This window comes from Meriones unguiculatus, chromosome 1, assembly GCF_030254825.1.
Source record: "Meriones unguiculatus strain TT.TT164.6M chromosome 1, Bangor_MerUng_6.1, whole genome shotgun sequence".
In the NCBI taxonomy this organism is placed as follows: domain Eukaryota; kingdom Metazoa; phylum Chordata; class Mammalia; order Rodentia; family Muridae; genus Meriones; species Meriones unguiculatus.
This window is the reverse complement of record NC_083349.1, coordinates 4,561,752-4,582,631: the sequence shown is the minus strand read 5'-3', so window position 1 is coordinate 4,582,631 and position 20,880 is coordinate 4,561,752. Positions and strand designations below refer to the sequence as shown.

The 20,880-nt window shown below is 52.5% G+C and overlaps 1 protein-coding gene across 9 annotated transcripts; it reads right to left on the bottom strand.

Annotated features, from left to right (window-relative positions):
* Positions 1 to 1,921: 1,921 nt before the first annotated feature.
* On the bottom strand, positions 1,922 to 18,787 carry Med25 (mediator complex subunit 25). Of its 9 annotated transcripts, none has more exons than XM_021633851.2 (18): positions 18,590 to 18,787; positions 18,467 to 18,512; positions 18,159 to 18,283; positions 11,447 to 11,545; positions 11,128 to 11,248; positions 10,683 to 10,845; positions 10,427 to 10,557; positions 10,118 to 10,205; positions 9,853 to 10,037; positions 9,402 to 9,533; positions 8,440 to 8,525; positions 8,311 to 8,368; positions 8,115 to 8,222; positions 6,206 to 6,394; positions 5,822 to 5,893; positions 5,503 to 5,721; positions 5,182 to 5,356; positions 1,922 to 3,472 (listed from the first exon to the last, which is right to left on the bottom strand). In XM_021633851.2, the coding sequence occupies exons 1-18, from the start codon at positions 18,721 to 18,723 to the stop codon at positions 3,207 to 3,209; spliced, it is 2,397 nt and encodes a 798-aa protein (XP_021489526.1). In that variant the 5' UTR covers positions 18,724 to 18,787; the 3' UTR covers positions 1,922 to 3,206. The 9 variants fall into 9 exon arrangements, with proteins under 9 accessions (XP_021489526.1, XP_021489527.1, XP_021489528.1 ...); XM_021633852.2 differs by having other exon boundaries at positions 9,402 to 9,530; XM_060379569.1 differs by lacking the exon at positions 1,922 to 3,472 and adding an exon at positions 4,638 to 4,787.
* Between the last annotated feature and the right edge of the window lie 2,093 nt (positions 18,788 to 20,880).

Here is a 20,880-nt window from a genome sequence, read left to right as displayed (position 1 = left end):
CCAGATCCTGAGAGCAAATATGGCCTTCTACAGATAGGCCCTAGGGAGAGCTGGTGCTTGGCTAGATCAGCTTACACTTTAGTTTCTTTTCTTAGAAAAGGAGCAATAGACAGGCGATGATAGTGCACACCTTTAATCCCAGCACTCGGAAGGCTGAGGCAGGTGGATCTCTGAGTTGAGGCCAGCCTGGTCTACAGAGCAAAGAAAAAAGAAAAAAAGGAATAATACCTCCCAAACACCTCAAGAGCCATGAACCTGACAACTGTTCTCCACTTTCCACATCCTGATGTGCGCATGCTGCAGATGGGAAGACCTTGCAAAGAAAGTTCAAACCTACACAGCCTTGCCTTGAGCTCCTTACTGGGGAATTCTACGCAGAAGCTCTACAATGACCACATCCTGAGCCTGCAACCTGGTTGGCTGGATAAGAGAAAGGGAAGTATGAAGAGACTGTCATTTTGTTATCTAGTCTTTCTTTAAAAAATATATACTTAATGGCACTTTATGGCGCTCAGGACTTTCTGACAACCGGAAAATGAGTTTTAGAGACTTGATGTATATTGAAACATTCTTCAAATACCCCTTTGTTTCTTTTTTTTTTTGTTTTGTTTTGTTTTGTTTTTTCTCCTCGGCTGGCCTGGAACTATGAAGGCTTGCCTAAAACTTCCTGGTACAATCCAACCAACCACACTGCGAAACTCTAAAGAGGCAGGCCCCTTGTCATGCTGGCTGCAGTGTCAGCTAACTGGTTGGTTGTACACTTGGGCCCCTTCTTGCTGTAAGGGTGTTCTGGTCAGTGGCCGCAGTCCCCAGCTCTCCCATGTGCTACGACACAACCTGTCTGTCTTTAGAGCTCTGGGACGGGGCACTACCGACCTGATGAAAGCAAGGCTGACGCGGCACCCTGTCCAGTAGCTGGGAGGACGAGTCAGTGCCTCAACTGTTCTTCTCTTTTTGTGTGTGTGCATGTGTGTGGGCGTCCTTGGAGGCCAGCGGAGTCAGTCCCTCCTGGAACTGAAAGTTACAGGTGTTTGTGAGTCATGTGACATGGGTGCTAGGAATTGAACTTGGATCCTCTGTAAGAGCAGTACCCATTTTTTTTTTTGTTTGTTTGTTTGTTTTGTTTTTCTCTGTGTAGCCCTGGCTGTCCTGGACTCCCTTTGTAGACCAGGCTGGCCTTGAACTCACAGAGATCCATCTGCTGCTGGCTCTCCACACACTGGGATCACATGCACATGCCACAGTGCCCGGCGCAGTACTCTAACAGCTAAGCCCTTTCTCCATCACAGTCATTTTTTTTTTCCAAGACAAGAGTTTCTCTGTGTAGCCCTCATTGTATTGGAACTCACTCTGTAGACCAAGCTGGCATTGAACTCACAGAAATGCTGGGATTAAAGGCTTACGCCACCACCCAGGCTTTGAGGGCAAACCTGCGTTTCCCTAGAACTTCAGCCTGCTGCCTCTCCCCCTACTGGTTACTCAGTTCACCTTCAGAAAATCTCACTGCTTCTCCGGGCTTCCTGCTCACTGCCCACACCTCACAGATGGGTCTCCACTGAGGCTGTGTCCTGGTTCTGGAGTCTCCTTCTTCCAGAAGTCGCAAAATGGTGGCCTAGTGGTCTGTTGAGACCCACAGCGGATTTTGTTTGGTCCTCGGTGTGTGGTTTTGGTTTGAAGGCCACCAGGCGGGGCAAGCAGAGGTTCGCCACAGTCCCTAGCACCGCACGTCTCCGGGCCACAGGCCCGCCGGCTGCACAGCCATGTCACCACCTTGCCTTCAGGTCTTCAGCACACCTGGGTCCCCTGTTCTTTCATTGTGAGAATCACCCAGGGCGGGTGCAGAAGAGAACCAGCCCTCAGGGGCCAGGCTGTCACACAAGTGGGTAGATTAGTTAGGGAGAAGAAAGCCCACGGCCAGAAAGATAATCAAATTGGATCTTTACTGAGCTATGGTGAACGCATGGAATACAACACAAACACGTATGACACCAGAGTTCATACTTTAAATTCAAAATTGAAAAAATACAAATTGAAAAATAGAAATATTTCGGTATTAAAATTTCTCTCTTGTAATTCTCTTGTGCCTTTGAGTGGAGGCTAGGAGGTTGACAGCTGCCGTCCTGCACCCAGATGTCAGTACTGGCACCGGATGGGAGAGATAGGCAGACGAGAATTCAACCCTGATCCTTCAAACGGAATTTTCGATTAAGGTCTGTAACGGAAAACAGTGACTGTCACGAGCGTGGGCAGCCAGACACTCAGGACACTGCTGGGTAGAGGCACAGGCACCTCACCATCTTGCAGAATTGCAAGCGCCCTGCAAGTCAGCACTGGGGTCTGCGTTCACACAATCCTACGGGTGAGCTAGCCAGCGTCAGCTCAGGTTCAAGTAGTGTACGGCCCTTTTGTTGGGGGGGGGCTTGCTTGGTCTTGGGTCTCACAGTGTGGGTAACGGGTCCTGGCCGCCTCTCTTTCAGAAACCAGCTGCAGCAAGGGTAGACAGCTCCACTGCTCCTTGCCAGTGGCTTCCATCTGCGAGGACCACCCGCAGTCATACATTCAGGAGCTGTTTGTAATACCCCATCTAGACAGACTCAGTGGTCGGAAAGGTGGGAGCCTCAACCAGAAGAGTCTAACTGACCTCCAGGGAACCAGGGCAGGGCTCTGCACACTGAAGTGAACCGAACATGCCAGTTTGGGTCTCCTGCACATCCTCGTCTCAGGCCATCGGCTCAGTTCAAGTACAGGAAAGCCAGAGTCAAGGCGTCGTGGTGTTTCTGAGAGTGTCTCAATTCCTGGTTATTGAGTCTAGGACCTGACCTGGGTCCTTACAAACAGTGCCACTTGGGATCGAGGTATGGGACAGCCCGATCTCCAGGATGGGACTATAGTTGTGCTTATGAATTCTGATGAGTGTGCATGAACAAGAGCAAGCCACTTCAACGTGAGGGACGGGCTTGGTGCCACCTCACAGACTTCCTCACTTGCATGGAGATCACCACCACCACTGATAAACAGAGCTAACCACGTGGTCGGAGTTTCTGCGCAGCCACTGAACAGCCACAGCTGTGGCTCAGGCAAGCGGATCCGTAAGGCCTCTGACTCCTGTGCATTTAAGCCTGCAAAGGCTTGTCAGACTCACAGGACAGCCTTGAGGATGGACTTCTTCAAGACACGGGAGTTCTTTCCACAGCACTCCACGGCTCCTAGTCCTGGGTCTCCAGCGCCTCGCTGGCTCCGAGGGCCCTTTTCAGCTCCTGCAGGAGCGTGTCGCGGCTCTGCGCTGTGTACTGGCTGTAGCTCTTACTGTGCTGGGACTCATAGTGGCGCTTCAGGTTGTACTCTTTCAGCACTGACACGTTTTTTTTGCATATTAAGCACGTAGGAATGCTCTTCACTTCCACAAAGAAATAGTCTCGCTCCCATTTTTCTCGAAACACGCGACCCTCTCCTTCTCTCTTTCGTTTGGCCACTTTTGAAGGAGACATGGGTACAAGAAAGGTTTCACTTTTCTCTGAATGCTACCACAGAACCACCATGGTGCCAGCCCCGTGACTGAGGCAAGGCCCCTGCCTCACCGTGGAAAAGCAAGAGAGAGTGGTGGGGACTGTGGCGAACCCAGAGCATGAGCCCACTGATGGGGGGGCAGCCCCAGCTACTCATGCCAGGCAGAGGGTAGGCCCTGGGTGTCAGTCTTCCGACACATTAAGAGGAACAAGACTGCAGATTGTGCATGTGCAAATTTTACTTGAGCTTTACAGCTAACTGGTAGGAAGGAAGTGACACATGCTAACACAGGGAAGGCCAAACAAAACTCATCTGTGGTGGCCCTGGGCCACTAGTTTGCAGCCTCTCTCTTGGAATGGGTGGGTGACCTGCACATTAACCAGCTTCACAAACCCAGGCAGTGGTGGTCCAGGCATGGACCACACTAAGGACAACAGGTAGGTGCCTGTGTGACAAGCATCTCACTCCACCTCCAGGGGACACCACCTCACACAGGCCTGAGGACACCCTGCGAGACAAGGGCTACCCCACTTATCCACAACCACAGCTGGAACCCAGTGCTCTGCGTCCAACCTTGACCGCTACGGCTTCAGGAACAGCACACTCGTCCCATGGGGACATCCTGATTTCCTGGTGTGGTGTGTGTCACCTGCACACTTCCATGACCTTGCCTCTTGCCTGCTCTGCTCCTACAAACCAGAGAGCCTTCCTGACACCTGCCCCACTCGTGGTGTATTTGCTCCTGCATCTGCATCTGGAGGGCAAATCTCCACCTTTGGCTCCTCCCTGAAACGTTCATGTTCCACGAACATCCACCTCCTGGCCCTGCATGTCCCTTCTCTGTGGTTTTGGCTATCTGCACCTAGGTCCCTCCTGGCTCCCAATTGCTGCTTCTCCTTCCAGGCTCCTCGGAACCCTGGCTGGGTCAGAGGCATTCTGGGCTCTGTAACCCTTGAGTGCACATGAGCTGTACACTACCTGTCCACCTGCCTCCAAGTCTCTCAGAACCAGGCCATACCATGCTGCCTCCAACTCACCCCAGGGCCCAGCATCACCCAGCCGGGGCCTTGGGGAGTCTGCAAGGCAAGAGCAAAGACAGCCCTAGGGGCGTCAGTGACGGGAGCCGGGCATTGTTAAAAGGAACTTTATTGGGTGTTGGGTTCAGATGAGGTCCATGAGGATGTCGTCCTCCATGACGCTGGGCTGCAGGCCCGGCTGGGGGACCGGGCCCCGGGGACCCCCGCTCAGCAGCATCTGACCTGGGGGGCAGTGGGAAGGGACTACATCTCCCAGTGGTCCCTGGGGCCACTGAGGACCCTGGGCCTCTTATCCCACCTCCTCTGGGAACCGAAGGCAGTCAAGTTTCTAGGAAGCTCCAGAGACCACCAGAGGTCCTTCTAAGCCCAACTAAACACAGATACTACTTTTCTTTGACCCTTTGGGAGCCCTTTCCCCACACAGCTTCACTGACCCTAAGACGTCTTCCAGCACCCTAGGACAGCACATAAGAATTTTGGGGAGTTTTCACCCAGTGGGGCCTTGCTCCATGGCTGAACTTCCCAATGGCCCTCTGAAGCCCCTCGAGCTATGGGAGGCCCTTTGGAAATGGGGTCCTTGCCAGTGGCTTTAGGGACTACAAGTCTAGAACCCTGCCCACCCCTGGAACACCCTTACCTGGCAGTGGCGCCCGCTGGGGAAGCTGTGCGGGCCAAGACTGGGCAGTTGGAGGGTGCAGGAGTTGCGGCCCCAGCTGGGGCTGCCCCAGGCTCTGATGTGGTGGCAGCAGTGCGGGGGCGCCTGGAGGCTGCAGGTGGTGGAGGGAGGCCTGGGGTGGTACCCCAGTCTGGGGCTGAGGCAGACAAAGAAGAGTTCAGTGGACCCAGTCTCAACTCCAGGAAGGCCCTCCTACCTGGGAGCCTGGTCCAGCCCACCTCTTCCTCCCAGAGACACTGGGTCAGACCCTGCAAATTCCCACTGCTCCATCCCAAGTCTCACCGGTGGTGGGTTAAGGAGGAGGCTCCGCAGCTGGGGGTTGGCCCCAGGGTTCTGAGGCCGAAGGATGGGTCCAGAAGGAGGTGGTCCAGGGGCTGTTCCAGGAGGACCTTGGGGTGCCCCTGTGGGGGCCTGGCTAGTACCTTGGGGCTGGGGCTGCCCTGTAGCCGCAGAGGCTCCCACAGCACCCTGAGGCTGGGGCTGTGATGCACGGAGCTGTAGCTGGGGAGCAGACAGCATGAGGAAGGCAGACAGCAGGGTGGCTGCCCCAAGTCCACCCACCTCCATCCCCAACCCCACCAATCCCCACCCCAGTCCTCACTAGATTCTGCGGGGGCCTCGCTTGGTCCTCCAGAATGGGGCCCAGGCCTGGAGGTGCCTGCTGTGCCCCCATCTGCACGGGGACAGAGAGGACAGGTCAGTGATGACAGGAGGCTATCTGACCCTGTTGGGAGGACCTGGTGTGCAGAAGGGTGCCTTTCTCTGGGGCACCACCTAGGAAGTGCATCATACCCTGCCTCATGACACAGGTGGGCCCTGTGTCAGGGATCTGAAGTGGGCACTGAGAAGGGACTAAAGCTGCTCTGCTGGGACACAAGGGGGCATGGGACTCAGGTGAGCGGTCTTGGCACTAACAGAGGAAGCCATGACTGGCTGGGCTCTAGGGAGCTATGAGAGAGCACTGGCTTGCCACCACCACACTCACCCCTCGCTGCTGCTCCAGCTTCTGCTGCTGGACCTGCTTGTGGTTGGTGATGACCTGGCGGATGCCATTGACAAAGCCGCTCTGGTCGTAGGGGATGAGGCCCATGAAGATCTTCTTCTTAGACGAGTACAGGAGCATGAGCACGCGCACCTCGCATGGGGCTGTATGCGGGAAGTGCACACAGCCCGCCTGTGGACAGACACTCTTCAGAACCTGTCTACCAGAGAACACCACAAACCCCTCCCCATTCCATAAAACTCTACAATACAAGCCCTATGGGCAAGAGGTGGGGAGGTCTCACTGTACAAAGAGGGCAGGTATGCTTGGTATCTGACCCAGAAACAAAGGCTGAGAGTGACAGGCAATAAACCAGGCACTCAAAGGGCATAGCAAGATCGAGGCACCTGCTGACCACTGAAGAGAGGGAGAGACAGTAGGCCACAAAAGACCCTGCCCGAGTGCCTCCACCTCAGCTCTCCCTGCCACACAGCAATGGCTGCCTCCCCAAATCACTTTGAAAAGGGCTCTGCTGAAAAGGTTACCAGGAAGGTAAGGCTAGGCCCTTGAGAGTGGCTATATCTCTGCCATGTGGCAGCATGGACCAGGAAACAGTGACATCCCAAGGCAGCCATTTTTGGAGTCGGAGTGGCCCCACATGTTCTCAGTCTGTGGCTATCTGGGTTCTCTCTGCCTGCAGCTGTGGCTCATTAACATACACCCTCTTTACCATCCAGCACAGAACTGGGGACTGCCACCCAGGCCAGCATACAGGTGAGTGCCTTCCCCTACAAGGGGTGCAGCCTAGAAACCCAACTCTGGCCAGATAAAAGGAGGCCCGGCCAGAAGTTTTGGACATTTCTCATTTCCTGAAGAAGGAGGTTACTGGCATTGCTACTTCCACATGCTTCAAGGGTACGCAGAAGCTGAGGTAGCTATCTTGTGCCCGCCAGAGGCCTGGACATGGCATGGCTGAGCTCACCGCTGGGTGCTGTTGTGCAGCAAGAACATCAGTTCCTATCACACCCGCTCTTGAACTTTCCCTCAGAGTTCAGCTGCGTTGATGGGCCATACCACCGAGGGTTCTGGGCCCAGCTGAGCCTCCTTGTAACAGCCCCAGCAGAATCCCCATGCTCATGCCCCACAGACATGAAAGACAACGGTGCTGGAAGAGGTGAAAAGGGCTGAGGGGCTGATGACACACAGTACTCTCTGCCTGGAAAAGCTGGGCCCAGAAGTCACTGGGCCTGGAGGGCTAGAGAGATGACTCAGTGGTTAAGAGCATCACTCTTCCAAAGGACCTAGGTTCAATTCCCAGCACCCACATGGCAGTTCACAACTGTAACCCCAATTCCAAGGGATCTGACACCTTCACACTAATGCACATAAAATAGAATTAAGTAAATTAAAAAACAAAAAACAGAGGTTGTCACTGGAACTAATAATGGCATGCACACTGATACCTGTGTCTTCCCCAAACCCAAGTTTCAACCCACTGGCACCCAGAACGATGAGGGGATTTGGACAATACCTCCACAACAGGTTAAATGAGCCATTAGGGCAGGCCTTATTCAACAAAGTGGAGTACAGATAAGAAAAAACCCAGCAAAGTCAGATCAGATAGCACACATCTACAAACACAGCCCTCGGGCGCTGGAGGCAGGAGGGCGTGCAGGTGGAGGCCCTGATACACAGCAAGACTTTTCCCAAGTCAACAGCCACCACCCAGCGCCACGGGACAGGGATGTAGTAGGCGCTAGAACACGTGGTTAAGCAAGACCCAGGTTCCATCTGCATGGTCACAAATGGAGCCCAGGGCGAGGGTACCAGCAGCCCCTAGGGCCTAGGGAGCTGTGGGGGCCTCAAGTCGGCAGAGAAGGCAGTCAGTGTCCACCCAGTGCCCACTACTCACAAAGCCATTGCCCATAATGCGATAGAGGCCTTTGAGGGACTCCAGGTCCTTGTTGGTGAAGTGGAACTGGACCATTCTCGAATTCCGGAACAGAGGGCCCAGGGTAGTCTGGAAACATACAGGCATCACATGGGGGCAACACCAGGAGTGGAGGACACGGGATGAGGGTCAGGCAGGCGTTGGCCTGAGGACTCACCAGCAGCTGCTGTGGGATGAGCTGCATGATCAGTTTCTGGGGCCATTGCTCAGTCTTCCTGGAAGATAAGATAGGGAAAGGAATCAGGAGAGTCAGGCTGAGCCAGCCCCACCCCTGACAAATACCTACAGGTTTTCTCCATGGTTCACATAGACCTGGCAAGGCAGAGACCTCGTCAGCTTGGTGTTAGCATCCACAGATGCAGGCTTGGGTTTCTGAGAGAAAAAGGATGAATCAGCCAAAGCCTACTGACTCAACCTTCACCAGCCCCACAGCTCCACCTCCTCAGCAACCCCACACTCAGGCTTCCAAAGTCCACAAATGCTGGGTCCCTCTTGAGGGCTCAAATCATATAATCATTATCTTCCACAGTCACAATATGTAGGACCCTTTTGAGAGCCCAAATTCTAGGTTTTGCTGCGCATGAGAGAGAAAGAGAGAGGCAGCAAGAGAGAAAGAGAGGGCAGGCACAGTAGCACATGCCTGTAATCCCAGCACTATGGGAGGTGGAGGCAGGCAGATATCTGTGAGTTTCAAGGCCAGCCTGGTCTACAAAGGGAGTCCAGGACAGCCAAGGTTACACAGAAAAACCCTGTTTCAAAAAAAAAAAAGAAAAAAAGAAAAAAGGAGAGAGAGAGAGAGAGAGAGAGAGAGAGAAAGAAAGAAAGAAAGAGAAAGGCAAGAAGAGAAAGAAAAGAGACAGAGAAACAGAAAGACTTGGGATGGAGACCTTATGCCTGGTGGCAACTGCTCAACCACTGAGACCCACATATATAATATATATACACACATAATAGATATGTTGTTGTTGTTGTTGTTGTTTGTTTTTTTGAAACAGGGTCTCGCTGTCCTAACACTCTCTCTCTAGAAAAGGCTGGCCTCAAACTCAGATTCCCCTGCCTCTGCCTCCCCAGTGCTGGCATTGAAAGCATTTGCCACTATGTCTGTCTTCAACATAGTTTTTAAACCCCAAATTGATACCAGGTGCACAAATCCCTGCGTCCCCCTGGACTAACCTCCAGCTGCATGTGCTGAGCACTCTGGGAGCTGCCCACTTCCCACACCACCACCAAGCTCTCAAACCCACTCACCTCCTGCCACTCGAGGACCCCACTCCAGGCCAGGAGCTTGTTAGTCACTGACTGTTGCCCACCAAGAGCAGGAGCCCCAAGCTGGGCTGGTGTAGGACCACTGACCCCACCTGGGGCCACAGTGCCTGCCTGCTGAAGAAGACAAATGGCAATGAGGGAATCATGCCATCTCTGAGAGTGGTCACCCTAAAAGGGGCAGGAGGAAGGTTCCTTCCTTCATACCTCCACCATGTTAAGGACCATCCATGCCAACCATGAGAAACCCGACTCCCCAAACTACAGGTTGCCAGAGTTCCTTGGGACAGTCCAGAGCCCACAGCCCTGGCCAAGAGCTGCAAAGCACAGCTATAAGCCTCCATGTTGTGCCCAGGCCCCTTGTAGAAGCCACATTATTTCACCCACTGTGAGCACATGGCAGGGGGTCAGGGCTGAGTACTTTGAGGACACCTACCATAGGAGGAGCCCCAGGCTGCGCAGGGGGTGCCAGGCCTGGTCCAGGGGCCACTGTGGACACTAGGCTAGGCTGAGAAGCAGGAGGTGGCTTTGGGGCTCCAGGGGGCCCAGAAGCCAGTGGGGGTGCTGGAGCCTGGCTGAAGGGGGGTCCCACTCCTGAAGCAGCTTGCTGGAGAGGGTTGACTGTGGACAAGACAAGCATGAGTGGGGAAAAGGGCCAAAAAGCCAGTGAAGCCACCCCCTCTGCCTCTTCCAGGACTCACAGCGTTGGCCCAGCCCAGCCTTCTGGTTCTTGGCAGCCTCCACAGCGTTCTGCGCAGCCACCTGAGCAGCACTGAGGTTCCCGGGGACCTGTCACATGGGAGAAGACCACATACCCCTACAACTGGGTACTGTGGCACACAAGGCAAATACAGCGCTCTGACGACCCCAGAGCTTTGCCACTATCACCACAGAGGCCATTCCCGTCCTGTGCAGTCCCTTCACACAGCAATCCCAATGCTTCACTGGGTCCTCCCAGGAGGCCACGGCTCTGCAAAGCCCCAGGAGCTGGTCCCTGAGAACATCCATACCTGGTACTGTGGTGGGACAGGGGGCAGAGCCTGTTGGGGAGCTGCTGAGAGTGTGGCAGCTGAGGGTGGAGCTGTTGGCAGGGGGACTGCTTGCTTGGACTGCAGAGGGCCTGGGGCTGAGCTGCCACCAACTGAGCGCAGGAAAGACAGCCGAGGTCCGAGAGGAAGGGTTGGAGGTAGAAAGAGAAATTTTCAAAAATCCATGTTAAGAGAGTGCCGAAGAGGGCCCCCTCCATGTCCTGTGCCTAGGCCTCACCAGGCAGCACGAGCCCTCGCACCAGCACCATGTGCCTCGGGTCCTGGCTTACATCTGCTGGTGGCTGCAATGGCTCTAGCAGAGCAGGAGGAGCTGCCTTCTCGAACAGAAGCCGAAGGGCCGGCAGCTTTCTTGGAGAAACGATGGAGAAGTGGATGCCACGCTGCAGAAAGGGACAAGGTAAGGCTGGGGTCTCCAGAAGTGTGTTGGGGCTAGCCTCTTCCCCACTGCATGGTGGGACAGCCTGGGCCTAAACCCACGATGCTCATCAGACTGTTGGGAAGTGGATGGTGAGACCTGGCATTAGTTTCCGCAGAGAATTCTGAGTACGGACAATCCTAAACAGGCATGGGGTTTTTGCCTATGTTTTGTCTGGGTTTTCAGACCCCAGCCTGCTTCCTGGGATCCAGAGGTGTAGGCCCTCCTACACAGCACCCCACCTCACCTCTCCTATCTTCTGCACTAGGCTCTCTGTTGTACAGCCTGAGTACGTGGTGCTCTCCACAGCAGGCAGGAGGTACGGGGGCGAGTTGCAGATGAGGAGACAGACTCGGTGTGTCTGGCCACTGCAGGGACAAAGTCATGGTATGGAGCAGATACTCCAAGCTAGTGGCAACTGAAGGTCACGTCTGCATCCACTGACACTTACAGCTCTTGGAACATGAGCTTCTGGTCAGAAGGCACAGGCCTGCCCTGGCCTACACAGCTGCTGTTCCCTACCCTGGGTGAGGACTGAGGACTTCCCAGGAGGCGGGCACACTCACATCTGTTCACGCATCTTCTTGAAGTCATCAAACAGCTGCAGGGCCGTGCTCAGACCCTCAGCAATGAGGCTGCAGCTCTCACCACCACCACCCATGAACCTGAAACAGCCAGTCAGACAAGGAAAGGGCATCAACAAGGAACAGAAGGACCCAAGACCGTGAGCATGGTCTGTGCTTCCAAGTCCCACTGTGCCCATGCCCTGACCATCCTCCAGAGTGTCCCTTCCTGAATGGGTCATCTGTTTCATTGTTTTTTTCCCTTTCTTTCTCATTCTTTCTTTCTCTCTCTCTTTCTTTCATTCTTTCTCCCTACTCCCCCACAGGGTCTCATTCACTACGTAGCTCTCGCTGTCTTGGAACTATGTAATCCTGGCTGGCCTTGAACTCAAAACATCCACCTGCCTCTGCCTTCTAAGTACTGGGAAGGAAGGTGTGCACACTTGGCTCCCAGTGGACTCTGTCTCTGTCTTATGTGTGTGGGTGCTCTGTCTGAGCATATCATCTGCACACTACACATATACTTGGTGCCCTTAAAGGCCAGGGAAGGGCAAGAGAGCCCCTACAGCTGGAGTTACAAGTGGGCGTGAGCTACCTCTTGAGGGCCTGGAATCAAACCTGGGTCCTATGGAAAAGCAGCCACTGAATGCTCTTAACTACTGAGCCATCTCTCCAGTCTCTTTTAGAAACAGCTGGCAATCTTCCTCAGTCTCCTAAATGCTGGCAGGAGCAGGAGCATGATACAGCCTCCCGCTTCCTCCCATAGTGACGTGGTCAGGAACCACAGGAACTCAGTGTTATCGTCCTGGAACAGGCTCTCTACACAAGTAATGGAAGAGACAGAGAGGAATCACAGGACTCTGATCCAAAGACATGTCTATGTCTATGTCTATGAAAAAGGAGAAAGTGGCAAGCAGATGTGGACAAGACACTAGCAGCCAGACAGGTCAGGAAGGAGCCTTTCCCCAAAGTGCCAGCGGCTTTTCACACAGCCAGTACTGTGACCTTGGACTTGCAGCCTCCACACTGTCTTCAAACATGGCTTCTGGTACTTTTCTATGGCAGCCTAGAAAGCCCAACCCATGTCCCCTCCATGGTGACCTGGAGAAGGCCACTGTTCTAGCACAACTGTTACTACCACCATTCTCTGGGCTGCCTCTGCCACAGAACTCCTGCGTGGACACCACAGCCCTACACTGCTAAACTGTGGTCTCATGTCTGCCCCTGTTTTCCCCCACCGGCAGGGTCAGGGTCTGAGCCCTGTCATTTCTTGCCCCCAGCCTGGCCCACCTGTCTGGCCCATTAAGAGGCCTTCGGTAGAAATGTTTGGTAAATGAATAAATGGCTGTCCGGCCAGCAAAGCCTTTAGTTTTGCGTAGCCTTTAGCTACCCTCCTGCTCTGTGTCCTTTGACAGGCCTGCAGAACGGCTGATGTACCTATCTTTGCCCAGACTCCTCCCCAAAGCTACTACACTCTGGCTAGGTGAAAACCCAAGTTATCTATCCTGACATGTGCTCAGCCTGCCCTCCACCAGAAAGCCCACTCACCTGACTCCAGCAGCACAGCACAGGCCATCCCTGCCCTGTGGTGATGCTACCATAGCCACTCCTCTACTTCCACCCTTCAAAGCTACCTTTGCAGCCTTCACTGGGGGTCCAGCCACTGGAGACAGCTCTCCGATCTGTAGAGCTCACACAAGGCTTTGCACATGCCTGGATGAACAGATGTGCCTGAAACCTCTCGGGGTCCCACACCATCTCCTGAGGCTCACGCACGCTGGGGCTTGCTGCTTGCCCCATCCTCTCACAGGGACCCTGCCCTGGTCCTTCACCACCTGCTGCATGACCCTCTTCTTCCTCAGAAGCAAGAATTTTTATCGTTGCTTTCTAGTTTTGAGACTGGGTTTAGATGGCCCAAACTGGCCTTGGACCAATCAGCCTAAGGCTGGTTCTAAACTACCACACTCAGCTGCAGCAAACATTTCAGGGCTGCAGAGTGAGAGCAGAGCCACAGACCAAGACAACCCCACATGCAGTCTACTCCCTAGCTTCCGGCTCCTGAAGAAAGCAAACCACAAATTACTCAGCCTCCCTGAAAGCTGCCTGAGGCAAGGGACCAGGAAACAGCTAACTGGGAGTTGCAGGAACATGCTATACGGTAACAGAGGCTGCGCCTGCCTGGATCTGAGGGCACTGGAGGTTGCACAACTGCACCGCTGCTCAGAGCTGTCCACTGTATTTTAATAATATAATTTAAAAAGACTCTCAAAACATAAGGTGATGGATCTACAGATGACTCAGCAGGTAAGAGCTCAGCTGCTTTTCTAGAGAACCCAGTCCCAGCATCCACATGGCAGCTCACAACCATCTGTAACTCCAATTCCAGGGACTCTGATGGAGAAGTGGGGGACACAGTGCCTCTGAGGCCAGGTACATGTGCGATGCACAGACATAACCACAATCATAAGCTTAAAGGAGTGGACCCAGGTGGCACAGTGTGTACCAGAGAGGCAAAAGATTAAGGGTTTGGGGCCAGACCAGTCCTCCAGGATACAGCTCAATCAAAGCGCTTGCTTAGCCAATGTGGACAGCAAGTGAGCGGCCATATGCTAAGCTTCCAGACACAAGGCCTAGGTTCTGTTCCCAGCACAGAAAAATAAAAACATGGCTGTGAGCCTGATGACCTGAGTCAGATCCCTGGAACCCAGCCAACTCCTGCAAGGAAGTAGTTTGCGTGCATGCACACACACACACATGCGTGCAAACACTTTTAAAAATACGTTTTAAAAATCACTCAGGTGGGGCTGGAGAGATGGCTCAGTGGTTAAGAGCACTGTTTGCTCTTCCAAAGGACCTGGGTTCAATTCCCAGCACCCACATGGCAGCTCACAACTGTCTGTAACTCCAATTCGAGGGATCTGACACCTTCACACTAATGCACATAAAATAAAATTAAATAAATTTAAAAAAAAAAAATCACTCAGGTGATATAGCTGCCTTTGTCCTCTAACCCATCACCATGTCCTGCCCAAGGGGCCCTGGCCGAAATGAGCAAGTGCGAGTGCGAACAGCAGCTCCACAGGGCCCAGGACAGCGCCTGGACCTGGTGACTCAACGTGGTGCCACACACCTTTGTGAGTCAGTGAATAGATGACACCCAAGAAAAGGCACTGTCAGCTGAGAGCCATGGGACACACACTGTAACCTCAACCCTGTCCTTTCTGAGTCAAAGCTGTGGAAAGGGAAGCCTGGCTTCCTGGCGGGAAGAAAAGGTAACATCAGACTTCTTAGCAGCACGGCTACTCCCTAAGTGTACTGTACACCTTGTCCCCAAGCGGGAACAAGTCCTGCGACTCTCATTCCTATCTAGCCCTACCCAGAACATCTTGGACATGGATCACAGGCCCTGATCAAAGCAGCAGTCCCAGGAAAGCTCAACAATGCCAAAATGCCCAGCAGCAACAGAGGCCTCCAGAGTCTGTGTTTGCAGGCTTCTAAGTGGAGAAGGGGGAACACAGTGCACTGTCCAGGCGGCATCCCCCTCTTATCTTCAGCGCCCATGGCAGCCTTTTCCCTGAAGAAGGGGCCTGCTCTTCCTACAGCCAGCACCATGGAAGTCTGATCTCTTTGAGGGTTTTTTCCAGCAGTCATCACTCACTGTTTACAGAAATAAGACCTCTTCAAGCCTCGTGGGGTCAGACGCTACTTGGAAGCAGCCCAGAAAAGAAACAGCAGGCACCTGGACTGCCAGAGAGGGCCAGGAAGTAGTGACAGGAACACAGGAAGTCACAGAAGCAGATGGCACTGGCTGCACTGGTTCCCAAACTCATGTCTGACCAAATGTGATGGAAACCTCATATGCAGCAACCCCGATGTGCAGCGATGATGGCCATCACTGGAGTCTCACCTTAGTCCAGACAGCTCCCAACTAAAGCACCACAGGCTGTCTAGGAGTCACTTGACAATGCTACTTCCCAGGGTATCACTGGCGGCTAGGAGGTAAAAGCCTCTGCTACTTTGTGGGTTCCTCTTTTCCCCACCCTTATTACCCCCCACTTCGTTTCACCCCCCCCCCCATCACTAGAAAGGAGAGAAAGAAGGATGCTAGAGCTTGAGGCAAATCATGGTCAGCTGTTGCCAACAGTCTGAAGCAGCCTCATACCCCCACACCTGGGATCAAGACAAAAAACATATTCTTATACTTCTGTATTTTTTAAGGAAACAGAAATTCCAGAATTCTCACTATAGAAGCTGTTAGACAGTCTCCAAGGGCTGGGATACGGCTCAGCAGCAGAGGACTCACCTAGCTGGACAAGGCCCTGGGTTCCATCCCCAGCAGCAGCACCAAATAGTATTCCACAGTACCCAGGACAGGCCTCACAACAAAGAAATTCGTAGTTTGGGGGCTGGAGAGATGGCTCAGCAGTTAGGAGTACTGGGTACTGCTCTTCCAGAGTGTCCAGGTTCTTTTCCCAAAACCCACATGGCAGCTCACAACTGTCTGGAACTCCAGTTCCAGATGATCCGGCACCCTCACACAGACATACATGCAGACAAAACACTAATGCACTTTGTTTTGGGGGGGGGGGAGGTTGCAAGGGTGGAGGGTGACTACAAGGGGACGGGGAGATGAGTGGGACTAGGATGCATGATGTGAAACTCACAAAGAATCAATTAAAAGATTTTTAAAGAATAATAAAGCTTAAGACATAAAAAAAAAAAATCAATGCACATAAAAATAAAAATCTTAAAAAAAAAATTATCTAGTCCAAGCCAGGTATAGTGGATCAGACCAGAAAACTTAACACTGAAGAAGCTGAGGCAAGAAGATGAAAAGTTAAAAGCCAGCTCTTGCTACACAGGGACTTTCTGGCTAACCTGGAAAATACAATTTAAAACATAGATTAAGGGCTAGAGAAATGGACCAGCATTCAGAGCACCACTGAGATAGTATCTCTGCACACTGTATAAAGTTGGTCTCTGTATTACTCAAATGCTGACTTCTGTGACTGCAGATCTGATGCGGGCCAGACTTCGGCACTGTCTCAATGTTCTCCATCTTCTCTGATTGGTTACTAAAGAGCTAAACAGTCTATAGCCGGGCAGGACAGTTAGGGTGAGACTTCCAACTCCAGTGACGGGGCGAGTCTCAGGTGAGGACCAGAGGGAGGAGATCCTCATTGGAACACAGGTCCCAGAGAGAGAGACTAAGATGGCGGGGAAGGGCTGAGTATCTGTCCAGCTATAGTGCCTGAAGCTTTTCGTAAACACAAAAGCCGTGTCATTACTCAGGAGTTAGGGCGAACACAGAAAAAAATCTTGCATTTATTTTACAGAGTACCGGCTGTTCTTCCAGAGGACATGGATTGGACTCCCGACACCCACACGGCAGCTCACACTGCTTAACTCCAGCTCCAGGGGACCTGACTTCATCTTGGCCTCTAAGGGCACCAGACACACATTAAACAAAAACAAAAACAAAAAAATTCGAGTGCCAAGAATGGGAAGCCATGCTTCCCAACAACTTCCAAGGAGAGTGTAAGAGCCAGCTTTCCATGCCACCTAGCACATGTCACACAGGCACACACAGCAGACATTTAACCCACACCTGCTTTACCAAAGCAGGAAGGGTAAGAACCGATAGGGAACTAGAGCAGCCCCTTCACATGAACCACAGCCAGACTGTGGGATCCACGGAAGAGAGCTTTGGCGACCCTGCCAGCACTCAGCACAGCCTCACTGTCACTCGCTCATCTGCAAACCAAACAAGAACAGGCAAGCAGCAACAGCAGCTCACCCGCTGCTCACTGTGTGGGGCACCAGCGCCCCCAGGGACCCCCTGCTCACCCATTCTTGTCTGGGACAGACTCATCCAGCAAACAGCTGGGGACAAAAAGAACAGTGTGTCACTTCCTCATCAAAATAACCTGGTGGCTTCACCTCTGCCCTCTGAGTTTGCTCATTCATTCTGAGCAGAGCCAGCTGCCAGTCTGGGCATCAAACCGCCACATGTGAGGGCATGGTGGCAAAGAGCCAGCAAGGAACTAAGGCTCTGTCGTCACGGGCGACAGAACAAGCCATAGTGGATCCTTGGCATGCAGGGAGTGGCCAACTACAGTCCTCTGAGAGCAGACCATCAACACGGCCTGCGTTCCTGACTCACACATGACTTCACAAGGCGGCAACTGTTTTGTCTGAAACCATTAAACTGGTGGAAACCTTATATGCAGCAACAGAAACCCAAAAGCACAAAGAACAAATACAAGTACTACTTGTATTTCTGAATTTCTCCAATTCAGAAAGAACAGGCAGCACAAAGGAAGGAGCCTGGGACGCTGCAGCAAGAGAGCTCTGTTTGAAGAAGCCGTGGCTCTACTCCAGGCTGCCTGGCTCCACAAGCCAGGCCACTGGTGGCACACATCTGTAATCCCAGCAACCAGAAAGTGGAGGCATAAGGACCAGGAATTCAAGGCCAGTCTCAGCTACACTATCAGCTATGACCCAACCTACAGGAGAAACTCTCTTGGCCTAGACCCTTCCTGCAGACTCCTCTGGAGTAGACGAGGAGGCAAGAGGGGAGAAGGGCAAGCTGATATGGCACACTCAGGCACAGACCGTGTTCTGCTCAGTCAGCAGCTTCTGCAGCTCAAGCACAGGCCACGCCCACAGTCTGTCCTGGGATCCCCAACCAGCCCAAAATGAAGGCAAAGCTCACTTGATGCCATCGAGCCAGGTGACAAACTCATAGGCGCTGCTGGTAGGAGCGTGACATTGTACGTAGGACTCTGGGGCGCAGTCAACTGTGTTGAACACCACAAGGCTGTACTGGGTTCCACCATACTGGGAGGACAAAAGAACTCTAAAAGTGAGAAATCTTCGGCAAGGGAAAGGGCCTTCCAACTTCATTTTAGAAATTAATTCTGAATCCCTCTTCCCTCAGACCCAGGCCTCGGGACTCCATCTTTCCTCCCTCAGACCCAGGGGTCTAGGGGCCTCCGCCCCGTGACTCGGCCGCACACTCACGTCGCCCCCGAAGTCCGTCTCTGCGGGCGGTCCCCCGTTGAAGTACCTGCAAAGGAGGGGTAAGGGCGGCGTCGGCGCAAGCTCAGGTTAGGGCGGCGGGGGGCGACCCGGGCTCTCACTCACTCTATGGCGGGCAGCAGGTAGTGCTTGCGGAGCTCCTCGAAGTACGGCCCCAGGTTTGCTGTCCCCTCGATCACGAACACCACGTCCGCCACCAGGCCCCCGGCCCGGGCCGGGCCTTCGGATCCGGGGACCATGCCCCGCGCCGCCGCCGCCAGCGTCGCCGCCGCCGTCGCCGTCCCGGGACGGGCAGAAGTGCGCTTGCGCGGAGCGCGCACCCCCGCCGGACGTCTGGCAGCTTTTGCGGATGCTGGTGCGGCCATGTTTGTGCGGGGCATCGGGCTCTTGGTGGTTTTATCCCTGCCCTGGTGCATACCCATACCACGAAACTCTCAGAACGGGCACAGCGAGCCTCTTCAGGGGCCTCCTGAGCTCGAGCAAACTTTTATGCACAACGTCAAGCACGAAATTAAGCGAAAAAAGGCACATCCGGCCACCATCTTGGAGTCGATCTCGAGTTTCCGACTCCGGGCTAAAGGGAAGGGTCAGGGAGCCTGGTTGCTAGGCAACGCGTAGCCGGCCTTTGTGTTCTCACACTTGGATTAAGTTAATAAATTCTATTCTTTCTGACCGGGAACCTATAGGAGAGAGTCGCCCAATCACATCACCCGAGATGACGTTGCCAGGCAACACTGTAAAGTTGCAGTCAACTTGGAAGCCAAGGCAGTTTTCGCTGGAAAAAGAAGCGAATTCCAACTTAAGTGGAGGTTGCTAGGCAACATCTGAGCCTTCTTTTCTGGGAAAAAAGCCAGAAACCTACTCAAAGCAAATACATTTTTTTTTTTTTTTTTTTTTTTTACAAAATAACAATACTAAAAACAAAATAACAAATGAATAAAAAGTGTAATAGAAATACATGGTATATCCTCAGCTTTGCAACTAACACGGCGTGAGCCAAAATGAATATAAAATGACCTGGAAAATAATTGTGACATACGTGTGAACAGAAATTTACTAAATAAACCTTACTAATATAAAAAGATACAAAGCCGGGCCGTGAGGAGGCACGCCTTGAATCCCAGCCCACAGCGATGCAAGCTGATCTGAGTTCTAAGACAGCCCAGTCTACACAGAGAGGTTCAGGACAGCGAGGGCTACACAGAGAAACCTTGTTTCTAAAAATAAAACAAGAAAAAAGATACAAGCACATTTTTAAAATGCGGGTGATGGGTGTTAGCATTTAGACAGCACGGTTCTCGGTTGCCTAGTAACCTATGAAGTCATCATGTGTGCCGGACAGATGTTACAGATGCGGTTAAACTGCGCAAGACCTATAAATGCGCCCCGGCCCAAGGCCCATTACCTTTCTCTTGCACTCTCCTGCTCTCTCCCCTTTCTCTGTCAGGGTGCCCTTTCCCCTCCCACCACGTGTCTCTCTCTCTCTTGTCTCTCTCTTTTCCTCTCTCTCTCCATCTCCATCCAATAAACCTCTATCTGTTGTGCCCATCATTTCTAAAATAATAACAGTGTGGATCTGAATTCAATCCTCAATTGCAAACACTATAACAATGAGACATTTTCCCTGCCCTGGTTTTTAGTGAGTTTCCCTTCCGCTCCCCCCACCCCCATAGGGTTTCTCTGCAGCCCTGTCTGGAAACATTATCAATAGACTAGAATCAGCAGCTTCCCAGAACTCAGAGATCCACCTACCTCTGCCTCCAGGGTGCTGGAATTAAAGTCACGTGCCACTAGCCTCCCAGCATGATAACCCCAACCCTAATACATAAACTAAAAATTTTCCATGTACATTTTTTTGTTTGTTTGTTTTGTTCTCTTTAAGACAAGTCTTCTCTGTGTAACCATGTCTGTCTTGAAACTTGCTCTGTAGAACAGGCTGGCCTCCAACTCAAGAGATCCTCCAGCCTCTGCCTCCTGAATGTCAGGATTAAAGGTGCACGTATAATTTTTTAAAGTTACATTTATCTATCTATCTGTCTGTCTATTTGTGTGTTTGGCAGGAGATTGGGGGGAGTAGGCCAGGTTGGCCTCAAGGGATTGTGCCACCCTGTATAGGCTTTTAAATATTGTATGTATTATTTTTTCCATGTACAGAGTACATTTGCTAATTATTCCTTATGAACTATAGGAAATAAAATCCAGAATGGAAACAACATCCAAAAAGAGTTACTTTAAAATGTTGTCTTGTTAAGAACATTGGCTGGTCTTTCAGAGGACCAGGGTTCAATTTCCAGTGCCCACAAGGCAGCTAAAAACTGTTTGTAACTCCAGTTCCAGGGGATCCAATACCCTCATACAGACATGCATTCCGGCAAGGCACCAATGCACATTAAATA